This window comes from Mastigoproctus giganteus, chromosome 1 (genome assembly GCF_048544385.1).
Source record: "Mastigoproctus giganteus isolate SK-2022 chromosome 1, ASM4854438v1, whole genome shotgun sequence".
NCBI lineage: Eukaryota > Metazoa > Arthropoda > Arachnida > Uropygi > Thelyphonidae > Mastigoproctus > Mastigoproctus giganteus.
In genome coordinates this window covers 26510928-26528824 of record NC_143575.1, presented here as the reverse complement: position 1 = coordinate 26528824, position 17897 = coordinate 26510928, and the positions used below count along the sequence as shown (strand labels likewise).

General features: G+C 36.9%; 1 protein-coding gene across 1 annotated transcript in view; it reads right to left on the bottom strand.

The window, feature by feature from the left end:
- Nucleotides 1-17897, bottom strand: part of Nup133 (nuclear pore complex protein Nup133) — a 390085-nt gene that overhangs the window by 57152 nt on the left and 315036 nt on the right. Inside the window, exon 26 of the mRNA XM_090386292.1 lies at nucleotides 7488-7666. Coding sequence (XP_090242418.1) covers nucleotides 7488-7666 — 179 coding nt within the window. The remainder of the gene's footprint in view (nucleotides 1-7487; nucleotides 7667-17897) is intronic.

Sequence of the window (17897 nt, the reverse complement as noted above, 5' to 3'; positions counted from 1 at the left end):
TATACTTTTAGTTAAGAAACACAAAATCCAAGGAAGTGAAGCCAGTCGACATCGCTGGACAGTGCAGTGTCGAGTCAGTTTGGTGTGACATAAGCATTGGGAGGTCAAAATTGGGAGTAGGAGTGTGTTATAGGCCTAATGACTCTGATGAGTATAATAAGGAACTGTACAGGGAAATAGTGGGCCAGTAAATCAGAGAGTCTTATAATGGGGGATTTTAATTTCCCAGATATTGACTGGAATTTGTGGGTTGGTCACAAAACACACACACTAGCAAGGCTTTTGTGAATTTATTGAATGATTGTTTTCTACATCAGCATGTTCGTGAGGCAACTAGAGGGAGTAATACTCTTGATCTGATTATCAGTAGTGATTCTTCATGCATTAAGAATCTGCAGATAAAGGAACCGCTAGGTGGCAGTGATCACAGTGTGCTGAAGTGGGATTTACTCAAAGAAGTAACTACCATCAGGGGTAAAGGGAAGGGTTTTTGCTTTTGTAAAGGCAACTATGATGGTCTGAGACAATATTTAAATTCTATACAGTGGGACCAACTGATGATGTTACCAACAGCAAATTCAAAATGGGAAGCATTCATAGAACTTATCTTGGAATCTACTAGGCTTTACATACCAACTAATAACTTTTGTTCAAGGTTTAGGCCTAAATGGATGTCAGATGAACTAATGAGACATATGGCAGAGAAGAAAAATGCATGGGATACATATAAATTAATGGGTGACATGGAAGCCCATGATAGATATAAGCTGATCTGTAACCAAGTCACAAAGGAGATTAGGCAAGCAAAGGCAGATTATGAGAAATCCTAGGCAAAGGATGCATAGAAAAACAGGAAAGAGTTCTTTACCTATGTAAACTCTAGAAGGAAAGGGATGAATCAGATTGGTTCACTGGATATTGATGGTTCAACTGTTGATGAGATCCTGCTCAGGTGGCCAACAAACTGAATGAGCATTTTGCATCTACATTCACACACGAGGAGTTATTCAGCGAAGGGAATGCCAGAGGTCAGTTAAACTCTGGCAGTGAGCTGGATGATTTTGTAATAACTGAGAGGAAAGTGGAGGAGAAATTGTTAAAGATAAACACAAAAAAGCACCCGAGGTGGATGGGAGCTATCCAGTTATATTAAAGGAGGCAGCAAAGGAAGTAAGCAAACCCTTAGCCATAATTATGAGAGCTTCTTTGGACTCGGGGAGGTACCCATGGACTGGAGATGTGCAAATGTGACCCCAATTCAAAGGAGGATCAAAGGGAAACTCAAGTAATTATAGACCTGTTAGTTTAACTTCTGTTCCAGGAAAATTAATGGAGGCACTGGTTAAAGAAGCACTGTGGGATCATCTAAAAAAGACTTCAGTTATAGCTTGGGCACAGCATAGTTTTGTTAAGGGAAAGACTTGCCTCACCAATTTGATTGAATACTATGATGTGGTCACAAAGGAACTGGATGCAGGGAATAACTTTGATATCATATATTTGGATCTTAGAAAGGCTTTTGATACTGTTGCACATGAAAGACTGCTGCATAAACTGGAGCAGTGTGGCACTGGAGGCAAATTGCTGATATGGATAAAGGGATGGTTGATGAGAGGAGACAGAGTGGTAATCAATGGACACTGCTCATCGTGGACTAATGTTATTAGTGGAGTCCCTCAGGGTTCAGTATTGGGTCCATTGTTGTTTTCTGTATTTATAAATGATATTGATGATGGTATATCAAGCTTAATGTTCAAGTTTGCAGACGATATGAAGGTTGGTAGGGTTGTTAAGGACACTAATGACAGTACGCTGCTGCAAACAGGATCTAGAAAAGTTGAGTAGATGGGCTGTGAGGAGGCAAATGAAGTTTAACATTGACAAATGTAAAGTACAGCCAGGCCTAGCATAACGACAATTCGATTAACGCGTTTTTCAGTTATCGCTATTTGAAAAAATTATACCACTTTTCACTTTACACGGTGCAAATTTCCAGTTAACGCAATTTTTTTTTTATGCGATAGCTTAAAAAGATTTGAATTGCGCGTTAAACTTACTGCGCGTCAGATGGATAATAAACAAACGTTTGCCTGCTGCCCACCTCAGTGTGTTCCATCAACCAGGAATTTTTCTAGCAGGGACAAGGAGGTGATTATTCCCTTGTATAAGGGAATGGTCAAGCCACACCTTGAGTACTGTATACAGGACTGGAGGCCTCATTTCAAGAAGGATGTAGAGCTGTTGGAACGAGTACAGAGAGGGGCAACAAGATTAGTGAATGGAACAAAGGGGTGTTCTTACGAAGAAAGGCTTAAGTTTTGTGAATTACAGTGTCTGGAGACTAGGCAGCAGCGAGGTGATCTGATAGAGGTGTACAAAGCCTTGAATGGTTTGAGCATGCTCAATGCTGATGGGATTCTTCCTCTTGCTCAGAATAATCACTTGAGAGAGCATAAATTCAAATTGAGGAAAGACAGATGTAGGATAGACGTGCGGAAATTTGCCTTTAGCCTTTAGGGTGGTTGGTTGGTGTAACAGACTTCCAACCCTTGCTGTGGAAGTTGATAGCCTAAATAAATTTAAGACTCAGCTGGATAGGTATTTCGAATGAACGGAGAAGTGAAGTGGAAGTTTTTTTTTTTTTTTTTTTTTTGGCTGATGCTGCATAAGCTTGCTTTCTTGCATCACATGCCTCTACTAATGCTAACGCTAACCATCGGAAGAAGACGTGTTACTTGTTTGTCTTCCACTAATAAAGTCAATGCAGACTTGCATTTAAAAATTCAAATTTTTAAGTGAGCCAAATGAAAATGTTACTGCAAAGGAGATAACGGTAAAAGAACTAGATGGAATCTTTTGTATCACAGAGAATCTCAAACAAAAGGTTTTAGGTTCTCTGTGATATTTATTTCGTCATGGCCCAGAGAAGATTGTTGTCGGCTATCGAAAATTGATTAATGAAAAGAAAGTCAACACTGTTCAAATATTTCCACAACAGTCATTTCTTCATTGTGTATTTTATGTTAGAGGTTCCCAAATTTTCTCGGTTCATGGCCCTCTTAATGTCTCAGTAATTTTTTCACGGCACACCTAGACCAAAAGAAATACCTAATGGTTCCGTTTATTAAGTAGTTAGGTCCAAACAATTTAATAAGAAATGTTGAAACTGTGAACTACCTCGAGCTGATAGTTTGCGCGGTGTCTGACAGATGTCTAGTATCGCTGTGTTTCCCTCAAAAATTTAAAATATTCCCGGCGCACAGTTTGGGAACCGCTGTTTTATGCAATAATCATTTAATTACATAATTACTTTCATTATCTTTTACATTGTATACAGTTAAAAAGGTATTTTTAAAATTCTTTATGGACATTCCAAAAATCAAGGACCAATTATAATTTTCCCTATTGATTATTATATTCGATTAACGCGTTTCCGTTTTGCACGATGTGCTTGCGGGACGCGTTAATCGAGATCAGCCTGTACTACATATGGGAAGCAGCAACCCCAGATATCAACTCTGTGTACTACACAGTGACATATCAACTCTGTGTACTACACTGCCAGTGGTAGAGAATGAAAAGGTCCTGGGGGTAATTGTGCAGGCAGATATGAAGTTTTCTGAGCAGTGCAGACGGTCTGCAAGAGTAGCTCATAGTGTCTTGTCAATGATATACAGGAATTTTTCTAGCAGGGATAAGGATGTAATTATCCCCTTATATAAGGCAATGGTTAGGCCACACCTTGAGTACTGTATACAGGTATGGAGGCCTCATCTTAAGAAGGATGTAGAGCTGTTGGAACGAGTACAGAGAAGGGCAACAAGATTAGTGAATGGAACAAAGGGTTGCTCTTACGAAGAAAGGATTAAATTTTGCAAATTACAGTGTCTGGAAACTAGGTACCTGCGAAGTGATATGATTGAGGTGTATAAAGCCTTGAATGGTTTGAGCATACTCAATGCTGCTGGAATTCTTCCTCTTGCTCAGAATAATCATTTGAGAGGGCATAAATTCAAATTGAGGAAAGATAGATGTGCGGAAGTTTGCCTTTAGCCAGCGGGTGGTTGGTTGGTGGAACAGACTTCCATCCTTTGTTGTGGAAGTTGATAGCCTAAATAAATTTAGGGCTGCGCTGGACAGGTACTTGGAATGAACGGAGGGGTGAAATGGGAGCGGTGTTTTTTTTTTTTTTTTTTGCTGATGCTGCATAAGCTTGCTTTCTTACATCATATGCCTCTGCTAATGTTAATGAGCAACTGGTGACAAACTTGCTGAAATGTTACAAGAACATGGGGTGCCGAATGTCATTGAAAATGCATTTCCTTCATTCCCATCTGGATTTCTTTCTTGAAAACTTAGCAGATGTCAGTGATGAAAAAGGAGTGCTTCCACCAGGATGTATCTGCAATGGAAAAACGATACCAAGATTGCTGGGACTCTGCCATGCTGGGAGATTACTGTTGGTTCCTTAAACAGGAAAGCAATCTGGAGTATAAAAGGAAATCATTGAGTGGGAAACATATCTAAGTAACATATATTGTGTGTAATAATTACAACCATGTATGCTGATATTGTATAAAAACAAGGAATTTAAAAAATGCGTATATCTTTTGATGTAGACATGACAGAAGTAAAAGATTGATATTTTCATAATCAGGACATTAATTTTGTTCAGAATAACCAACTTTCATTCCAAAGGTATGATGAAAAAAAAATTTTTGTTGGGTAGTGTTACAGTGTGGAAAGGACATTATTGAAAAGAATCACCAAAACTGAAGGCCTGACTTGCATTTATCTTCAAGCTGTTTCTTTCTCAATCCTACTCAAATGAGAAGTATCCATTATCTTCATTTTCCATATAAAAATTTATTCAATTTATTCCTGAATGAACTTGGACATTGTAAGCAAAGTACGACATGTTGGATGAGATAACTTCTGTAATTGAGACCCATTAATATCCATAAAATTGGACAAATGCTAACTTAATGTGTTTTGCTGTTGTATAATATCTGTGACCCCATTTTAAATTAAAAATTAGAAACCGTTGATACTATGGCAATAAGATCAACAAACAAGTCAATGAAAATAATAACCTATAATAATTTTCTGAGGAGTGGGATCTTAAACAAATATCCTATAAGTTTAGATTTAACAACAAAACATATCGCCCCCCCCATCCATTATCTCGACTAATGAGGATGGGTAGTCATGCACAAGGATTTCAGAGTGGAAACTTTCATATCCTTTCCTCCATAAAACCTTTAAACTGTTCTAATTTTCCTTCTATCCTCCTCCTCTTCTATTCGCCTATTTAACCCCCCCCCCCCCAGCATGTGCTTTTGAAATACAACAATCAAACGTGCCTAAGTCATATAAAAATGGCCATTAGCACATGTTCGCTTGCCCTGTGAAGATGGTATAAGCGAAAAGCCTTCATCAAGCTTTGGGTTGTTATCTCCTTTTATACCTCTAGTATTAGTCATGCAAGGATTTAAGGTCAAATCATTCTTTTGTGCTGTCACAAGGTTATTCTGTCAAAGATTTTGTAACATACTTTAGGCAGGTTTTCCAAATACTAATTCTATCTACTTTAATTAATTAATTTTATTCTATAATTAAATTATGTGCAGTTACTATGCACATAATTTAATTTGTTCAGTTCCCTTTTCCTTAGGAACTGAACAAAACTTGAAAATCTCAGGTAAGAGAATTCCTGGCTTAATTTCTATTTCTATTAAAAAAAAATAATAATTCTGCTTTAGATCTTAGATTGGTTTAAAAATTTAATTTAAAATAAGATCACAGATCCTATACAACAGCAAATCACAATGAGTTGGCATTTGTCCAATATTAAGGATATTAGTGGCTTTTGATTACACAAGTTATCTTGATCGTATGTATAGCTTAGCTTAATATTCAGCACTCACCTCATAGTAATCTGCTTAGCTGGTGGAGAGTTTTACCACATACATAGTGGTTTTTTTTTTTTTTTTTTTTTTTTTTGATTTGGTAGTTGTTGGCGCATCGGCTTCTGTGGCCATATTGCACCTCCAAAGGTTTTTGCAGTACAGTGATTCAAGCCCGAGGCGGGAATCGAACCCGCGACCTTTGGGTTGCCGGGCAGGTACTTTACCCACTCGGCTAGCCCGGTCGGCATACATAGTGGTTATAGGATTCTAATAACTTACAGGGATTATGGGTTTAAAACTAAGTTATGGGCTATAAAAATTTTTCTAAGAAAGGAAAGTGCACCTTCCATTCTATGGTTGCCTAATTAAATTAAATTAAATTAATTTTTTTTTTAAATTTAATTTAATTAGGCAACCATAGAATGGAAGGTGCACTTTCCTTTCTTAGAAAAATTTTTATAGCCCATAACTTAGTTTTAAACCCATAATCCCTGTAAGTTATTAGAATCCTATAACCACTATATATGTGGTAAAACTCTCCACCAGCTAAGCGGATTACTATGAGGTGAGTGCTGAAAATTAAGCTAAGCTATACATACGATCTAGTTATTACATTACAGCACATAAGGACTCCTTAAAAAATCAAGAGACAAGTTATCTTGTCAACTACATGTAGTATCACGTTTCGAGACATATATATATGATGCCAATATCTGAAAGCAAAGTAGTGTTTGAGTGCAGACTCTGTGTGGGGTCAGCTGGAAAATGCATCACTAACATATCTTATCCATACAGGTTTAATTCAAACTGTTAAAAGACAGTTGTTTTCAGGTTTGACATAAATATTTAGAGGGGGGGGGGTTACCCATATAGATCTCTTTTTACTCACTTTAGCCACTTTCCTACCCAAGTGATATCTACCAAAAAATGGGACAAACTGGATTACCCTTACTGTGGAACCCCATTAACTCAGATTACGCATGTTCAGGAAACAAGCACTGAGTTGAAATGTTGCAATTAATTTGTACAAATGTATACAATAAAGCCATTCCTTTCTATTTTATCATAGTTCTTGTATTTAATCATATCAAGATGAATATTACCTCCCAGAAAACATCAATGGTCCCTTGAAAGGGTATAAAAGAAACTATTTTCTAAAAACAAAGTTTTTTGGTTTTTTTTAACTAATTTTTGAAAATAGTGTTAAAAGAATACAATAATTAGGCCCTAAATTGCAAAACTGATCTTAATTAATCATAAGTTATCAAACTTTATCTGTTCAATGATTTTAAATACCATATACATGAATGAAAGAAATAAGCCATACTGGTTTATAAAATGAACTTGTTTATACTCCAGCACAACCACCAGTCAGTGGAGTTTACAATAAATCATCTACATTAATTGTATTTAGCAGTCATGGGCTCGAACCCTGGTCCACTCAAAAAGCAAGTGCTACTACACTCAGCTACGTCATTTTCTGTAAGGAACAGATGACCACATAATAACATGTTTTTAAAACAGAAATGCTATTACCAAATAAATAAATAAATAAAATACATAAAATGTAACATTTACCTTCTTCTTTGTCATAAATCGTTCTTCTTTGAGAGCCAATTTTTTCAGAACCTGATTAGCTAAATCAAACTGTTCTGTATTTATATAGTGAAGCCAACTTAGATTTTCATGGTTTTTTAAAAATCTTGTCAGCTCTTTTTCATATGCAGGGGAGAGAGTTAAGAGTTTTCCTTTTTTGCCTAAGAATAAAAATATCTCATTATTATCAAATAGGTTAATCTAATTGTAAAGCCTGGTTGTTTAAAAGAAATTTGATAAAAATATTATAAATTTCCTATATAAAAACAATTGCATGCATGCCTATATAGTTAAATGAAGAGCAATCAAGTAAGCAAGTGAAGAGATATGCAACAATATTATTTTTTCAATTCCTTTATGGACACTATATACCAAAATGCAAACAAATGTGAAGATCTGAGAATCAAGGAACAGTCAGAGAGAATTTGATAGCAATATACAGTAAGCGCCAGATATAGTGATCACTGGTTATTAGAATCAGCCGCTTTATAGAATCAAATTTCGAAAAACGATTCAAATCAATAAAATGCACTAAAACGTTATTGTTTATACTCCGGCAAAACCACCAGGTCTTTGGTTATTACAATCAATTGTGAGTGCCTCTGTGATATTTTTCTAAAGTACATTTCTCGAGGTCACAACCATAAAACAATTTGCAGTTTCCAGTTTATTTGGCTTTTCTGTTAGTGCCATAAATGGGTAGTAAACTCAATCTTATTGCATTTGCTATAATACCAATTGCTGGAATTCTGTTTTCACGTTCTTATGGTGAAATGTGTTTCCTCTTCACTTTGCTCTTAATTTCTATATCTAAACCGTCTCACTTGCACGTGTGGTGTTAGTACCAATTTGCGTATGCCGTATGCTTTTTTATTGATTAATGCTTATCTTTTTTGATGTTTTAAATTTTACAACACAAAAAAAATGTCAGTGAACAGAAAGAGTGAATTTGAGTGTAAGAGATAAGTTAAGAATTATAGAAATGCAAGATAAATTAAACTTAGGCAATGTCTCAAAGGGAAGCAGCAGTAAAATTAGGAATGCCTCAGTCATCTTTATCAAAATTAATAAAATCACATCACACATTAAACACTAATGTGATTAGTGAAACCAGAAAAAGGAAGCGTGAAGGGAAATGCCAAACAGTAGATCAAACTGTTCATTTGGTTCAAATAGGCCAGCTCATTTAATGCACCAATCAATCAGAGCATTCTTCTTCAAAATGCTAATGCTTTTGCTGAAAAACTACACTGAGAGTTTAAGGCAACGGAGGGGGTGGCTGACAAGATGGAAGGGTTGTTGTTGTTGTTATTAGGAGCATTAGCAACTAAGGCCATATTGCTCCGGCGATATGCGGTGGTCACTCCCTGACCTTTCTGCATCCTCCGTATTTGGTGGCCACGGGCTTGAACTCCAGTCTAATCAAGAAGCATGTGCTACACACTGCTGCTCCTGCCCACCTGGCTACGGAGGCGCCCTCTGTAGCCAGGTGGGAAGGAGCAGCAGTGCGTAGCACACGCTTCTTGATTGGACCGGGGTTCGAGCCCGTCACCACCAAATACGGAGGATGCAGAAAGGTCAGGGAATGACCACCGCATATCCCGGAGCAATATGGCCTTAGTTGCTAATGCTCCTAAAAAAAAAAAACCCAAAACCAAACGGAGGCGCCACACAAGATGGAAGGAGAGGCATGATATTGTTTACAAAAAATTTCATGGAGAAAAACAGGATTCTGATGGTTCTGCAGCTGACACCTAGTTGAAAACCTCTTGGCAAACTGTGATAAGCACTTACCCTTTTCCATATACAGCTATAGGGCTATCCCAGACTGCATAATTTTTAAAAATTCCTCTATATCTGCAGGAAAGAAGATCAAGAACAGGATTACAGTTCTTTTAACAAGCAACATGATGGGAACCAAGATGAAGTTATAGTTATAGTTAGTTATAGCAGGAGTAAATCACCTCGATATTTTAAAGGAGTAAAACAGCTGCCTGTTGAATATGCCAATAATGTCAATCTTTGGAAGACAGTTAATTTGAAGATTGTCTTCATAAATGGATTTACAACTGGATAAGAAAAACAAAAAAATTGCATTGGTTTTGGATAACTGCCCAACTCATCCAAAGTTGACTTTCAAAAACATTGAATTAGCTTTTGGGGAGTACAATGTGCTGTTAATTAAGAAACACACAAAATCTAAGGAAGTACACCCAGTTGACATAGATGGACAGTGCAATGTTGAGTCAGTTTGGTGTAACATAAGCACTGGGAAAGCAAAAATGAGAGCATGAGTGTGTTATAGGCCTAATAACTTTAATGAGTGCAACTAACAATTGTACAGAGAAATAGAATGGGTCAGTAAATCAGATTGTGTTATAATAGGGGATTTTAACTTCCCAGATATTGACTGTAACTTGTGGGTTGGTAACTCACACACTAGCAAGACTTTTGTAGATTTATTGGAGAATTGGTTTCTGCAGTAGCATGTTTGAGTGTACTAATGTAGAATTTACTTAAAGATTTAAATACCATCAGGGGTAAAGGAAAGGGTTTTTGCTTCCGTAAAGATGACTACAGTGGTCTCAGATAGTTTTTAAATTCTGTACAGTGGGACAAACTGACGATGGTACCAACAGCAAGTGGGAAGCATTCAAGGAATTAATCATAAAAGTTTCTAGGCTTTTTATTCCGATTAAGAAATACTGTTCAAAGTTTAGGCCTAAATGGATGTCAGATGAACTAATGAGACTTGTGGCAGAGAAGAAAAATGCATGGGATGCATATAAATTATCAGATGACACAGAAGCCTGACAGATATAAGCTAGTCTGTAATCAAGCCACAAAGGAGGTTAGGCAAGCGAAGGCAGATTACGAGAAATCTTTGGCAAAGGATGCTAAGAAAAACACCAAAGACCTTTTTACTTATATAAACTCTAGAAGGAAGGGGCTGAATCAGATTGGTCTACTTGATATCGATGGTTTGACTGTTGATGATCCAGCTCAGATAGCTGATAATCTGAATGAGTATTTTGCATCTACATTCACACATGAGGAGTTATTAACGGAGGAAAATACCAGAAGTTTATCAAACTGTAACAGGGTGCTAAATTATTTTGTAATAAATGAGAGCAAAGTGGAGGAGAAATTGTTGAAGTTAAACAGAGGAAAGGCATCTGGGGGGAGATGGGATCTATCCAGTTATATTAAAGGAGGTGGCAAAAGAAGTAAGCAAACCCTTAAGCCATAATTATGGGAGCATCCTTGGACTCAGTGGAAGGGGATACATTTGCACATATCCAATCCCCTGGATTGGATATGTGCAAATGTATCCCCAATTCACAAAGGGAGACCTAAGAGTGACACAAGTAGTTACAGACCAGTTAGTTTAACTTTAGTTCCGTGGAAAATAATAGAGTCACTGGTTAAAGATGCACTGCAGGATCATCTAGACAATACTGCAGTAATAATTCAGACACAGCATGGGTCTGTTAAGGGAAAGCCTTGTCTGACAAATATGATTGGATACTATGATGTGGTTACAAAGGAACTAGATGCAAAAAATAATTTTGATATATACTTGGATTTCAGGAAAGCTGGAAGGTATATCATGCTTAATGTTGAAGTTTGCAGATGATACAGGGGGTTGGCAGGGTTGGTAATGACAGGGTGCTACTGCAACAGGATCTAGAAATTTGGACAGATGTGCTGAGAAGTGGCAACTGAAGTTTAACATTTACAAATGCAAAGTACTGCATATGGGTAGAAGAAATCACAGAGAAACGTACCAGCTGTGTGGTACTATACTTAGGGTGGTAGAAAGTTAAAAATATCTGGGAGTAATTGTGCAGTCAGATATCAAGTTTTCTGAGCAATGCAGACAGGCTAGCAGAGCAGGTCATGGGGTATTGTCAATGATATACAGGAATTTTGCAAGTAGGGAAAAGGAGGTGATTATCCCTTTGTATAAGGCAATGGTCAGGCCACGCCTTGAGTACTGCGTACAGGTCTGGAGGCCTCATTTTAGGAAGGATGTTGAGTTGCTTGAGCAGTACAGAGAAGGGCAACATGATTGTTGAGGGGAACGAAGGGGTCCACTTACCAAGAAAGCCTTAAATTCTGCAAATTGCAGTGGCTGGAGACTAGGCACCTGCGAGGTGATCTGAATGAGGTGTATAAGGCCTTGAAGCACACTGAATTCTGATGGGATTCTTCCACTTGCTCAGATTATAAGCCTGAGGGGGTATAAATTCAAATTGAGGAAAGAAAGTTGTAGAACAGATGTGTGGAAATTTGTCTTTAGCCAGCGGGTGGTTAATTGCTGGAACAAACTTCCATCTGTCATTGTGGAAGTTGATAACTTAAATAAATTCAAGGAGAAACTGGACAAATGTTTAGAATGAATGGGTGTGTGAAATTTTTTTTTTTTTTTTGGCTGATGCTACAAATCTCATGTGCTTGGTTTCTTGCATCACATGCCTCCACTACTACTACTACAGATTGGATATCAAACAAAGAATCATCCAGTTTACATATGGTCATGGGGTTCAAGCCCGTCACCACCACATACGGAGGATGGGGAAAGGTCAGGAATGACACCGCATATCACGGAGCAATATGGCCATAGTTGCTAATGCTCCTAAAAACCAAAATAACAACAACAACAACAACAACATATGGTCATCTAATATTGCAAAGCAGATAAATGTTCTAGATGCACTTCATATGACAATGAGTGCCTGGAATGAAGTTTCCAAAACCTGCATTAGCAACTGTTTCAAAAAATGTGGATTAATTATTCATGATGGTCAATTAATTCACGATACTGATCACACTGAAAAGCCTCAAGACATGGGTGAACAGGAGTTTAATGATTGGGTGAACATAGATGGTGATCTACAAGTTATTATAGCTTAAATAGATAAAGAAATTGCCCAGTCCGTAAACTGATAATTTCCCCAAGGAGGAGGAAAATGAAGATGAACCTAAACTAATTTCATTTAGAAAACAGCAAATCTGTGAAGCTATAGCCATCCTGAGGAGAGCATTGGAAGCCCGTTTCCGCCGATCTAAATCCCATCAAACACATATGGGATGCTCTGGGGAGATGCCTAGTGGCACATCCACATCCACCAGAAAATGTTCACCAGCTGAAGATGGTGTTGACAGAAGAATGGACGATGTTACCACAAGAACTTATCAACAACATTGTTCTAAGTATGGACAGGTGATGCAAAGCCTGCATCGACATTAGGGGTAGCCATATCTCCTACCGAGGACCACTTCTTCCCTTTGTTCGATCTTTGGCGTGATGCATCTGTATCATGGCAGCCAGTGCTATGTTACGATTTTTGAATAAAGTCCCTCTGTACTGTTTTGTTTCCGTTGTTGTGTCAGTGTTGTTTCCTTCATTTCTGTACCTCACGAGATTCCTTTGCCATGCTTTCCCATATCCAGGCCACTCCTATGAGAAGCTACAGGTGAAAACCTGACTGGTCCTTAAGTTTTGCATACTAGTATATTACAAACTGTTATGCTTAATATGTCACTTTGCTATGTACATTAAGTATAAATTTATTTTTATTTTGATAAGTAATTATAGACCTGTGAGCTTAACTTCTGTTCCAGGAAAATTAATGGAGGCACTGGTTAAAGAAGCACTGCAGGATCATTTAGACAAGACTTCAGTTATAGCTCGGACACAGCATGGTTTTGTTAAGGGGAAGTCTTGCCTGACCAATTTGATTGGATACTATGATGCAGTCACAAAAGAACTGGATGCAGGGAATAGCTTTGATATTATATACTTGGATCTTAGAAAGGCTTTTGATACTGTTGCACATGGAAGACTGCTACACAAATTGAAGCAGTGTGACATTGAAGGCAAATTGCTGCTATGGATAAAGGGGTGGTTGAGGGGGAGAAGACAGAGAGTGGTAATCAATGGACACTGCTCATCGTGGACTAATGTTATTAGTGGAGTCCCTCAGGGTTCAGTGTTGGGTCCATTATTGTTTTCTGTATTTATAAATTATATTGATGATGGTATATCAAGCTTAATGTCCAAGTTTGCAGACGATACAAAGGTTGGCAGGGTTGTCAAGGACACTACTGACACTATGCTGCTGCAACAGGATCTGGAAAGGTTGAGCAGATGGGCTGAGAGGTGGCAAATGAAGTTTAACATTGACAAATGTAAAGTAATACACATGGGAAACAGCAACCCCAGAGCAACGTATCAACTCTGTGGTACTACACTGACAGTGGTAGAGAATGAAAGGGACTTGGGGGTGGTTGTGCAGGCAGATATGAAGTTCTCTGAGCAGTGCAGATGGGCTGCAAGAGTAGCTCATGGAGTATTGTCAATGATATACAGGAATTTTTTGAGCAGGGATAAGGAGGTGATTATTCCCTTGTATAACGCAATGGTCAGGCCACACCTAGAGTACTGTACAGGTCTGGAGGCCTCATTTCAAGAAGGATGTAGAGCTGCTGGAACGAGTACAGAGAAGGGCAACAAGATTAGTGAATGGAACAAAGGGGTGCTCTTACGAAGAAAGGCTTAAGTTTTGCAAATTACAGTGTCTGGAGACTAGGCACCAGCGAGGTGATCTGATAGAGGTGTATAAAGCCTTGAATGGTTTGAGCATGCTCAATGCTGATGGGATTCTTCCTCTAGCTCAGAATAATCACCTGAGAGGGCATAAATTCAAATTGAGGAAAGACAGATGTAGGATAGACGTGCGGAAATTTACCTTTAGCCAGAGGGTGGTTGGTTGGTTCCAGTTGATGGCCTAAATAAGTTTAAGGCTCAGCTGGACAGGTATTTTGAACGAACAGAGGGGTGAAGTGGAAGTGGGTTTTTTTTTTTTTTTTTTTTTTGGCTGATGCTGCATAAGCTTGCTTTCTTGCATCAAATGCCTCTACTAATGCTAATGCTAATAACCAGTGGATAATATTCTTCCGACTTTCACATATTTAACTGGTAATAAACCTTTGGTAATAAAGTGTAAATTTGTGCTATATATCATTATTTTTATAGCCTCTGGATAATATTTGTCGATTTTTGCTTATTAGAATTACCATTTATTAGAATCAAAATTCAGTTTGCAAACATGATCACTATAACTGGCACTTACTGTAACTCCTTTTTCATCATCCTAGAAATAGTGGTAGAGACTACATAATAGCAGTGGAGAGATATACAGCCTGTTACGTTTTTTTTTTTTTTTTTCCTTCTTTAATATAGTCAAACCTCCCAAATCCCAAAATTTTGGAGCTAATCCATGCAGATCCTAGTATTAGTACTGGCTATATAGTGCAAGTAAACCAGGCTTTTACTGCACCAACCAAACCTTGGAACTTTCTAGATCTTTTTATTATTACGCCTAGTTCTTCCATGAAATTATTCAAGATACCCACTTCCATAACAACAGATGGGAGTTTCTTCCAACAATCAACCAACTGCTGGCTGAGAGCAAACTTCCACATCCTGCAACCATTCTTCCTTAATTTGAATTTGTCCCTATCTTGTGTCTGTAGTATGAGCAAGAGGAAGAATGCCATCAGCATTGAACTTGATCAATCCATTCAAAGCCGTAAACATCTCAATCAGATCACCTCACAAGTGTTCAGTCTTCAGATGCTGCAGTTTACAGAAATGAAGCATATTTTTGGTAAGACCACTGTTTTGTTCCTTTCACTAATCTTGTTGCACTTCTTTTCACTAATCCTAAAAATAAAAAAATAAAAAAAATCCCACATCACCTGTCCATCCCCCTCCAAAATTTGTATAGTTCATCTTTGAATTTATTCCAACTATCCACTTCCATAATAGATGGAAGTTTGTTACAACCATCAGCCACCTGCTGGCTAAAGGAAAACCTCCACACGGCTATCGTGCAACCATCCTTCTATCTGGAATTAAGATCTCTCATGTGTGCAGTCTGAACAAGAAAAAGAATGCCATCAGCATTAAGCTTGCTCAATCCATTCAAAGCCGTAAACACTTCAATCAGATCACCTCACAGTCATACATAAAATAAAATAAAAATAATAATACATTTCTGTACTGCAAGTACATAGTACTGTATGGTGTATCCCAGCTTCTCAAGAAAAGTAAAATACTGTATATGGAAAAGTATTATATAGTATAGTAAAATTAAAATGACTTTAAAACTCAAGAAGGACATTATGTGGAGTACTACTAAGAAAGATTTAAAATAAGATACTTTTCCACCTGAGTATTTTAATTAGTTTAATGGTATAAAAGGGACAATTGGTAAAATTAGACCCCAAAAAATGTCAACTGCTAAATAAAATTGGCTATTTAGTTTACTTCAATTAACTAATTAAAATACTTTGTGTGTGGAAAAGTATTTTTTTTTTTTTTCTTACTTCAAATAACTTTCCCTTCAAAAATACACTGTGCACTGTGCATGAGCCAATGCTAAGAGTTTCCAACAGCCACTTCACTAAAGTCCTATCAACAACTTTTTTTCATAATGGTAAAATAACCTGTATTTATGGTCTGAACCACTGCAATCCTCTGGGCAGCATATTTAAAGTGGCCATTTAGGCAGCATATTTAAATTTAAGGTAAAATGCAGGCTAAATATACACAAGTAATTCCTGAACTATGAGCATCCATACTTACTGTACAAGCAAAATTCTTTTAAGATATCACTTTATTAAAAGATAGAAACCTTGAAATAACATACAAGGATGAACATTCTTTGGATTCATTTTTCCTTCTTTTTTTTCTGGTCAAATACAAATGAGTGAAAGTTGTAGTGGTGATGTTTACAAACAATAATTTAAGTAATATGTTTAGTGCTCAAGTGAATGGATCGACCTATTGGATATGAACTGTGGGACCGAGAAACTGATTTCTCAATTACTAATTTTCTGTAAGTTAATTACTTTGTTCCAAAATAGCAGTAGACAATTGCATTGCTTTCTAACAAACTTGCATATGACTTAAATTAATCATAACAATGCAAATATGATTTAATCCCAAAACACTGTAGGTTATTTTGTACACTACTACTTTTCATTATTACAGCAGATGCTCGATTAACTGGGACACTTCAAGACTCGAAATTAAAGAAAAAAAAAAAAAATCAACCAGAAATCAAAAAATTCAAGTAATAACTATAATCGGTATAAACAGATATTTTGCAAGTCGTAAATAAACGACAAGGGGAATTATAAGTCATCATTGAGAGATTAGTGTACCTATTATCTTGCAATCCCTGCTGTCATCACACCCGCTGCTCAAAAAAAAAAAAAAAAAATATAAGAGAGACCAAATGTTTTAGTTTGATTTAGTGCGTCACATTGATTGTTGTATTCCATCCACTGCAGCACAAAATGACAAATTTTGTTTCATTATTTATATCAGGGATGTCGGAATTTTTTTCATAATAAAAAAAAAATTTTTTTTTTTTTTTTTTTTGTTTAGAAATCGCAAAATGATGGGTAAATGCAAATGAGTTTCGTTTTCAGTTAAACAAAGAGTTGAAATTATTCAAAAGTTTTAAAACGGTGTATCTGTTAAATATCTAAGGAATCACTATAATAAGAATGTATCAAAACATTAACAAGTATTGCGCGGAATTCAGATTTGTCAATAATAATAATATAGTATTATCATAGTAGCAATATGTTTCAGTCGTTCCCGAGTTACATAAAACTCGACGTAGTAAGAAGTCCTGGAACGTATCTATTACGTATGTTTGTTGGGGACTTTTGTATTTTTGGATTAACCGGGAAATCGATTATCCGGGATTTGTTTTTTACCATCTATCCCGGGAAATCGAGAGTCTATTGTATATGGAATAGCAAATGGTTTTGAAGAAATATATTACTTCCAGAACTGCAATAAATGCAGGACATCTGAACAAAACCTTTATTATTAGAAGGCTACATTACTTTTGAACAGATGCATATTTATATAACTGTTTTCAAAATTACACAACATCTCAAAAAGTTTTGATATACATCAATAAACTTGAAAGTGTGACTCTCAACAGCTTCGAAGGTGTCAAAGCTGTATATGATCTCTCACAATATATATTGCTTATCATTTCAGGCAAAATCAAAGAGATTGCTTCAATTATTCTTATCCTTAACGTTGGAAAATCAAGAATTATTGTTGCAAATAGCTTATCCTTAACATAACCCCAAAGGGGGGGGGGAAATCAAGCAGAATTATGTCAGATGATGAAGGCAGTCATTCAATGGGTACAGTAAGATTAATCCAGCAATTTGGGAACATGGCATGAAGAGTGTTACAAACAGCAGAATGCCGATGAGGTAGGACCCCATCCTGTTAGAAAGTTAAAAAAAAAAAAACATTCAGCTGATATTCTTCCGGTTATGGAAGTGCAT